Genomic DNA, 8,956 nt, shown 5'->3' with positions numbered 1-8,956 from the left:
GTGGTCAGCCCCTTGCAGCAGGACGCCCCGCTCCTGCCCTACTCAGCCACTGCTGCCTGAAGGGGCCTGTGGCACCAACACAGGCCCCCGCACGGGAGGGGCGGCCATGGCTGAGGCCACAGGCTCAGAAGACACTTCCGTGCATCCACAGCTTAACTCAGGTTCTTTCTAAAAAGCAGAAGCAGAGCTTAGCGGAATTGGTGTGTGATCAGAGTTCTGCTATTTAGAAAAAGGCCACAGCAAAGCCACACCCAGGAAAGTATGCTAGAACTTTCTGGCTTCTCCACACTCCACCCCTACGCATCTAAGCCAGGTGGGACCAGCTGTGCTTCGGCCAAGCCCAGCCCTGCAGGGACTAGGAGGGAGCCCACAGGCTGCGGTGCAGACTGGGAAGCAGAGGCGGCCTGCCCCGACCAGCCGGTGAGGGAACGCCTGAGGGTCTCCGGGGACGGAGGTGCTGTCCTTGGCCAGCTCAGCTCACAGGATCCGGGGTGCTCGGGGCGGGTGGTTCTGCAGGGGCATGGTGGCCAGGACCCATGTCTTCCAGGCACAGAAGGCTATGTTCTCCAGAGGGCCTTGCGGGAAGCTCCCACTGCCCCAGCCCACAGAAGTGCCCAGCAGGGTGGTGCCTCCCACCAAGGCAAGGAGACAGGCTTGGAAAGTACCCCAGCTGCCCGGGGTACTGTCCACTGCCTGCCCCAGGCCATGGCCCCTGCACGCCCCTAGCTGCCGGAGCTGCCTTTCCACCAGCACAGGGGTCTGGAAGGGGTCCACCCACCAACTGCAGGCACGGGAAACAGCCGGCAGTGCAGAATACCGGCCCATCCTGTCCTGGTGCAAGCAGAAGCCCCACCCTCCTTGGCCGAATGGTCTTTGGGGTGCTCAGACTCATAGGAGTGACTCTCCGGTTTCTCCCTTGCTCCCGGGGCCTCGGGACAGACAACAGGGCTGTGTGGCAGATTCTGCTGTGGTGCCAGGTGAGGGTAGCAGGAACATGGGAGACAGTCGCGTGTCCAGGGGCGCTGGGTCCTATCCCCCCTCCCGGAGGGACAGCACACAAGGACAGAGTTTTAATTAATTTATTTATTTCTTTACACATAACTGAAAGTGATGTTACAGTACATAAGTTATTTACAACTGTGCAGTAATGTGTTGCAAAATAAATTATCTAGAAGGCAGCAAAAGTACATTGTGAATGTATATAAAACTGTACAGCGTTTACGGATACACTTTTTATATGATTATTGGCTCTGTAGTGTTTCAAGTTATGTTCTCAGAAAGAGAAACAAAATGCCCAAGATCAAAGGAAAAAATATACAAACCACGTGGATTTGACTCCATTAAAAACACTATCGGAGAGTCCTGGCTCGTGTCCCACTGTGGCCGGGCAGGGGCGGCCGGGCCTCGGTGCTCCGCGTCCCTGCCTGGCTGAGGCCGCCGGCAGCTCCACGACCACAGGACGGCAGCGGGGACGGCGCTCTGCTGCGCCACAGGAGGCCAGTTTGTGAGGCTGACACTTAATCTTATTTCCTTTAGTTGATCAGAATGGAACAAGAAGCTTTAAAACGCACTCCGTCTCCAACTCCCGAAATGCCCTGCAGCCGGTGGAGAGGACCGGGGTCACCATGTGCCTGCGTGGTCTCACACCCGCAGTGGCTGGTACAAAGATGCGCCCACCTCCCTGGCATCCGGCCAGTCTGGAAGGGACAGGGACGCGCGGCGACACAGTCTCTCTGGTCTCCCTGGGGGGGGGCGGTGCGCCCTCCTCACCTCGGGGCTCATCAGCAGCACTGGGCGGTCTAGGCGCCCTCCCTGCGTCCTGGGCCCTCCCGCGGGGTCATGCAGGCAGCAGCACGAAGTCATCGTTGACATCAACCATGGGCACGTAGAAGGAGGGCACCTCGTTTACGCAGAGGGCCTTGTGCCCTGCAGGGTCCAGCTCTTGCACCTTCAGCTGCCACTCCATCCTCTGCACAGCGTTGAGGGCCGCGGCCTCATGCTGCTGCCGCATCAGCAGGCAGGTCTGCGGGCACACGGTGGGTGAGGGCCGGCGCAGGAGGGGTGGGAGCCCACCATGGTTCCCACCCCACCTCACCCTGGGGACAGGGACGTGTGGAATGCCAGGTGGCTGCAGGAAGACCCTCGGCACGTGCTTGGGATCCGGACTGTCTTCCCTGTCACTGCTGAGTACTGGCTTCGGGCACCACAGCCTCGTGACATCTGACTGCTCCGCTCTCACTGCTGCCACAGGGCTGCTACATGTGGCTGGGGACAGGCTCGTCTTTTTATAGTAGAAAACGAGGCCATCTAAAGGTGCACGGGAGAATGGGCTGGGATGGGGGAACATGTCTTGGGAACAGATGTGGGGAATTAAACTGTGGCCCAGGAGGACACCACGATGGGCATCGTGACTCAGCTGAACGCTGCCGTGACTGTGCAGGAGAAGCGCCCTATTCTCAGACGTGCTGGGGAGGACCACCACGTCTTCTAGGAGTAACGGTGTTTGCTGCCGCGTGGGGCCGTGTCCACGCTTCATCCACATGTGCACACTACACTGTGTCTGACCCCCAGTGGACTTGTAATCCTCCGTGGGATGCACAGCTCCAACTCAACAGCTCAGATGCGCTCAGGTTACAGAGCGGTGTCCAGAGGGTGTGAGCTGACATGGCGTCACGCACCAGCATTCTGGGGCAGGTCAGAGATGCAAACTGGTCTCACCTCAGAATCCAGCACTGGCCTCCTCACAAGTCCCAGGGTCACGACTCAGGCCATGTGCTGGTGGTTCTGCCACCTGCGCCCATGCCAGCACAATTCTGAGTGAACTGCTGTGGTGTGACACCTGCCAGTCACTTGGTTCAAAGACTCGGGTGTGCTGTCCTCCTGGAAATGCCACCCGACTCTCAGACATGCTGTGGGTGGACTGGGGGTCTGGGTCCTTCCCTCTTGAGTGAGAGCAGCAGGTGTGACCATGGCTGTCTGCTCCATGACTGGTGTACACCTGTCTACACCGGGCAACACTGACTGTGTATAAGTTTGTCACTAGCTGGTTACTGTTTTCACAGCCTCAGGGCCCCCCCCCACCGTCCAGGGTGCAGCCTGGTGGCAGGGGGGGGCTTCTGGCTGACCTTCCGGCCCCACGTGCCCTCTGGCTGCTGCCCTGGCCCGCCCTCCCAGCAGGGGCGAGAATCTGGGGGGAGGACTGAAGGTCAGGTCCCCAAGAATCTAAGACCAAGCCCAAGGTCCTGTTCTGCTCCCCGCCCACCTGGACAGAAGGGCAGACAGGGAGGTGGCCCCGTGGCAGGCAGGCCCTGGACTTCCAGAAAGCACCAGGCAGCCTAATACAGAGCCAGAAATCGTCACTGCCAAGCTCAGATGGGTGGCCGCCTGCAGGGCCTGGAAACAACATAACGTGCAGCTCAGGGTAGGAAACACCAACCTTCATGCGGTCGTACTTGTCGTCCACGTCCTGGAGCCAGGAGATGAACTGGCGGGCGTTGAATCGATCACGCACAGACTTGTTCTCGTCACCCTGCAGAAGGAACACGGGGACTTCGTAAGAAGACCACGAGCTATCTACACATGGTGCCTGCATGGTGCCTCCATGGCCTTCCTCAGGGCAGAATCGTGCTGCCACCACCTCCACCAACCATGCGCTGTGTCATGTCCGAGGAGTGCCAGGCCTGCCCCTCGCCCCACGGCTCCCCCAAGACACCACAGCAGTGGCAGGGCCGGTGTCCTGGGCTCAGGGTCAAGGTGCTGATGTCACCTGTCTCCATATCTTTCCTTTTTATTTATTCCCATTTTTATTTTTTTTGAGTCAGAGTCTTACTCTGTCACCCAGGCTGGAGTGCAGTGGCACACTCACGGCCACCGCAGCCTCAACCTGCTGGGCTCAGGTGATCCTTTGGCCACAGCCTTCCAAGTAGCTGGAACTATAGGCGTGCGCCACGCCAGGTTAATTTTTAATTAATTGTAGACACGAGGTCTCGCCATGTTGCCCAGGGTGGTCTCAAACCCCTGGGCTCAGGCAATCCTCTCACCTCCGCCTCCCAAAGTGCTGGGATTACAGGCGTGAGCCACCACACCCTGCTTGTCTGCCTTCTTTAAAAACAGGAAGTAACTTTTCTTCTTTGGAGGGTTTGAGTGAGAGGACTGAGGAGCCGGCTGAGGCCAGGAGTGGCAGGGTCAGCCCCACTTGTGCTCTGCATGGAGTCCAGTCTCAACATGCCACCCTGATCCACTTATCACAGCAGCCTCGTCTTCACTGTGAGGGACTGTGGTTTATGAGAGGCATCACAGGAAGCCCTGGGAGGGAGCAGGAGGCAGGAACCAGCCTCCAGAAGACTTGCAGGCTCAACGCTGACCTGGGTGCCAGGCGAACAGGGCCTCGCCTCCTGGAACGGCTGCGCCCGTGGCCTTAGGGCTAAGGCCGCAGCAGGACACTTCCTCTGACATTCTGAAGCAATCCAGAAGATGACTTAAAAAGTACTAGTCTCTTTTTCAGTTCAGAAGCAAAACGCAAAACTGCCAAACGTCTGATCCTTGAAGGAATCACTTGGTCTCCAAAAAAATCTTTGGTTTCATAGCTTGTTCTCTACAGATGGTTTACTTTATTTTTTGAGACAGGGTCTTGTTCTGTTGCCCAGGCTGGAGTGCAGTGGCACAATCATAGCTCACCACAGGCTCGGACTCCTGGACTCAAGTGATCCTCCTGCCTCAGCCTCCTGAGTAGTTGGGATTATAGGTGCACGCCACCATGCCCGGCCAATTTTTAATTTTTTGGTAGAGATGGAGTCTTGCTCTGTTGCCCAGGCTGGTCTTGAACTCCTGGGCTCACGCGATCCTCCCTTCATGGTTGCCTGAGCCCAAGAGCCCATGCTGGGGGGAGGTCACCAGGGGTACCTGTTGCGAGAGGACCCAGTGGTGAGGTCTGAACGCAGAGGAGGGCATGTGTTTCAGGAGCGTCCAGCCTGTGCAGCTGCTGGGCCTGAGCGTGTGCCTCCGATGACCAAAGCCTGGCAAGGCAGGCTCAGAGGACAGGGTGCTGCTGGCAGATGGGAGGACCAAATCTGAGGGGCACACGCAGGGCCTGAGGCTGGGAGCAGCCAGCAGGCAGAAAGATGCCACCTGGGAGAGGACCAGAGTGGGGAGTAGGAATGGCGCGGAAACCAGTGGCAGGGCAGTGGGTGCCGTGGGTCCTGTGGCCCCGGCCTTCCCCAGACCAGCCCACGTGCATGGCGAGAGCACTCCAGGCAGCCCCGCCCCTCGGCTGCTGCCCCGCCCTTCCACAGCAGCCTTTTGGCCTCCCGGCAGCAGCAGGCTGAGCAGAAGTTTAAATGGAGACAGTGTCCTTGCCGCCACAGGAGGGGCCGCCGACCACCTAACGCGGAGGAGTGCTTCAGGAGGCAGAAGTAACCCCAGAGACCGAGGCACCGCGAAGGACATCCACCTCCACGCCTGCCTTTGCGGCTCTGTCTGGGCTCGCCTGGGCTGGGGCGGGCGAGTGAAGCTCCAGCCCCTGCAAAGTGCTGGCATGGGAGGCTCAGGACGCTCGTGGTCAAGTGCAGAATCCGTGAAGGTGCACGATGGGGCGAACAGGTTGGGGGCCTGGACTCGCGGTGCTGCTGCTCCTGTGTGTGGCCGGCCCCTCCTGCGCACTGACCTGGCTCTCCAGGGGCATGTTGTAGACCTCGGAGTCCAGCAGCATGGTGCAGGCGCTGAACGGCACGGCCTGGTTGGCGATGGTCCGGGCCGCCCGGCAGTGAACCCGCAGGATCTCCTGCTCACAGGACACAATCAGCTTCTCCTGGGAAGGACAGGAGGTGGTGAGCCAGCCCACGCCGCGCCTCGGCCCACAACACGTCCCGGCCCGCGCCCCTCTTACCCGCTCAATGCTGTGCTGCAGACGCAGTTTCCCACGGACGGCCTCCTGTTGCTTGAACAGCTCCTTCAGAGGCTCCGCCAAGGAGGGAGGGGGTGCAATCTGCAGGCAGAGGGTGGGGGTCAGCAGGCCCGCAAACTGCAGAGGGACGCAGTGAAGTCTGGGCAGGTTCCAGCCTCCCACTTCTGGAAGCCTGCCCCAGACCCCTCAGGTCCACACAGATGCAGCAGAAGGCTCCAGGAAACAGCCTATGTGCGACCAACGGTGCTGGTGCGTCACTGCGGCGGCCCACAAGCACCACACGACTGCATGGGAGACTGTGGTCCATGCCCTTCATGCAAAGGAGACGGGATAAAACCCAAGTGCCAGCACCCATGTGTCCAAAAGAGGCAAGACAATCAGAAGAGGGCCTGGCAGGGAGAGGAGGACCTGGTGGGCAGGTTCACAAGGGAGTCACCCCCGTCAGCCAGAGCCAGCCAGGATGCGGTGATACCAGGAACACAATGTGACCATGGAGCCTAGCAGGGCTCCTGGAGTGTCCAGTCCCCGTGGAGTAGGCCATGAGAATTGAGGGTCAGGACTGCGCATCAGCCACACACTGTCTGTGGAAGAGTTTCTCCCGGTGGGTTAGCGACTCTAAAACACGTGGGCTGGGAGTAAGCACACAGCACATGTGTGGCAAAGGGCAAGAACCACACCTACCCACGGAGAAGGAGAACAGATTAGCAATGGGAGGAAGGTTGCAACCTATGGGGTGGGTCTCTATGGGGCCCCCTGCATGATATAGGGCAGGCAGGAAGGTCATGATCAGCTGGAAGAGCTTGCGGAGTCAGAAAGCAAGAGCACCAGGAGAGATGAGAACGCCAAGGATGCAGCAGCCTGAAGGAGCGGCAGCCTGCAGGACGGCCTGACTGCAGCCAGCGCTGGGATGTGGCTCATGCCGGAAGGCCTTGCTCCAGCAGTGACCTCAGGCGCCATGCCGGGGGGGAGGGATGTCCTGGCACTGGGTGATGCCTAGGGAAGTATGCTGCAGACACGCTCCATCACACACAAGACAAGGAGCAGACGGAAGTGAGGAGAAGCAGGTTCACACCACGAGTTCACACCTCTTCCAGAGACACACACTAGCCACAGAAGAGAAGACCAGAGCTCCCTGTGGAGAGGCCTGCACACCCTGCCGGGCCAGGCCTCCAACTCATGTCTCCCGTGACACCAGGAACACGATGCAATGCTCCAGGGCACACCTGGGGGTTTCTCACTAAAGAGGTGTCACCTCAGTCCAGTTGTGGAACCTCTGACCAGATAGCTGAGCAATACTGCTCAAACATCGGGCATACAACGGAACTCCATCACCCCTGCGGTTCACGGGGGACCTCAGGCAAGGCTGAGGACAGGCACACATTACATCAGTCTAAAGTTAGTTAAAAATGAGCAATTAAAAAATTCAGCCAAGTCTCCCCAGCCAGCACTTGCCTGTCCCACTCAATCTGTTCACCACCATGTCCACACTGCCTCAAGAGGCCCAGCTCTGTAGAGGTCCTGGGTATAGGGTTTCGGCTCTGTGCGGTGCCTCTAAGGTGAGACCGCCAGGGAAGGGGGCTCACACCAAGGCAAGGATGGGTGCGCCGCACTCCCTCTGGCTTGACCCTTGAGAACCCACCAGGGCTATGGCCACCCGGGAAGACCACACCCCAGTCACAGCCACCACACGAGATATCAAGCCGGGCTCTTGCCAGGTGTCATCTGATGGTCTTCAGGGAAATCAGGGAGACCAGTGGGAGATGCACAAAACCTTCCCAGGGAAACTTGGGTGACAGAGGCTCCGGCACTCTTTCATTTCATCTCTGTGATATTTCCCAAATTTTCCATGACAGACATATTACTGTTTTGACAACTAAAACCTAAACTGACGGAAACAAAAAGTACAAAAAGTCTTACGGAGTAGAAATCTTACAACAGATTTTCCTGAATTTCATGGCCTAAACTGCCATGTCTCCTGCAAACAGGTATCCCTAGGGACAGTGGGGTCACGGCACCAGGAGAAAAAAACAGGACCCTGGATGTTCTGGTTAGTTCAGAGCAGGTTGTGTGACATGAGGATGCATCTCTGGTGAGCAGCACAGCACCGGACCGGCCCCTGGGCCTTCTGCGGAACCTCTCCTTTGTGGGAGGGCTGCAGGTGGCTCCAGTATGAGCCAGTGCAGGAAATGGCTTGCAGAAGGGCCAGGCCCGACAGAGCCAACACTCACGGTGCACCCTTCTTGCAGGACTCAAGTGCCCTCCCAGGGGCCTTGGTCCACCGTGGGCATCTGGGTGCCCAGGCCTTTCCCACATCCCTGACAGCTGTGACTGAGAGCCCTTTCGGGATGCAACAGAAGAAATGACTTGTCCTCAAGGACTAGACGGTCAACAAACAGTCCGCATGCAGTGTGGACAGGGTCACGTGTTATGGAATGCCAAGGAAGGGCCAGGAGAATACTGCCGATGGAGTGCTTGAAGCTGTGAGGGTGCATCTTGGGCATCCGTGAGGAACCCTGTGCCTGCTGGGACAGACCCCACGGCCAGGAGGAGGCAGGAGCCCAGGCGGGGGGGGCAGTCCACAGAGGCCAGGTTAGAAGGATCTAAGGCAGGGCCAGGCAGAGGAGGGCCACAGGGGGAGCAGGCAAGGGACCAAGGACAGGCTTGCCCCGGGAAGCAGCACAGGCATCCCAGAAGCTGAGGAAGGAGGGGGGCCCTGAGACACATAGGCACCCCAAGGGCTCAAGGGAGAGGGGGTGGGGGCGACACCTCTGCTGGGGCCTTCCCCGTGAGTTGAGAGTCAACAGGGTAGTCGGGTGCAGTGGCTCACTCCTATAATCCTAGCACTTTGGGAGGCAAAGGTAAAGGACTGCCTGAACCCAGGGGTTCAACACCAGCCTGGGCAACTTGGTGAGACTTCGTCTCTACAATAAATTAAAAAATTAGCAGGTGTGGTGGCATGTGCCTGTGCTTCCAGCTACTTAGAAGGCTGAGGCAGAAGGATCCCCTGAGCCCAGGAGGTCAAGGCTGTGGTGGCTGTGAGCATGCCCCTGCACT

At 58.7% G+C, this 8,956-nt stretch overlaps 1 protein-coding gene across 3 annotated transcripts in view; it reads right to left on the bottom strand.

Moving 5' to 3' along the window:
- Positions 1-1,064: 1,064 nt before the first annotated feature.
- ANKRD11 (ankyrin repeat domain 11) overlaps positions 1,065-8,956 on the bottom strand; it is a 150,337-nt gene continuing 142,445 nt past the window's right edge. For 2 of the 3 annotated variants that reach the window (XM_008062804.1, XM_021714877.1), the window contains exons 9-12: positions 5,885-5,983; positions 5,663-5,806; positions 3,437-3,529; positions 1,065-2,023 (exon numbers count right to left, since the gene is read on the bottom strand). In XM_008062804.1, the coding sequence (XP_008060995.1) occupies positions 1,838-2,023; positions 3,437-3,529; positions 5,663-5,806; positions 5,885-5,983 (522 nt within the window). In that variant the 3' untranslated portion in view covers positions 1,065-1,837. The remainder of the gene's footprint in view (positions 2,024-3,436; positions 3,530-5,662; positions 5,807-5,884; positions 5,984-8,956) is intronic. The other variant, XR_002482223.1, reaches the window with a different exon arrangement.

Source organism: Carlito syrichta, unplaced genomic scaffold (assembly GCF_000164805.1).
Source record: "Carlito syrichta isolate Samal-C Ts95f unplaced genomic scaffold, Tarsius_syrichta-2.0.1 Scaffold305835, whole genome shotgun sequence".
Taxonomy (NCBI): domain Eukaryota; kingdom Metazoa; phylum Chordata; class Mammalia; order Primates; family Tarsiidae; genus Carlito; species Carlito syrichta.
The sequence above is the reverse complement of the archived record's forward strand: the minus strand, read 5'-3'. Positions and strand labels throughout refer to the sequence as shown.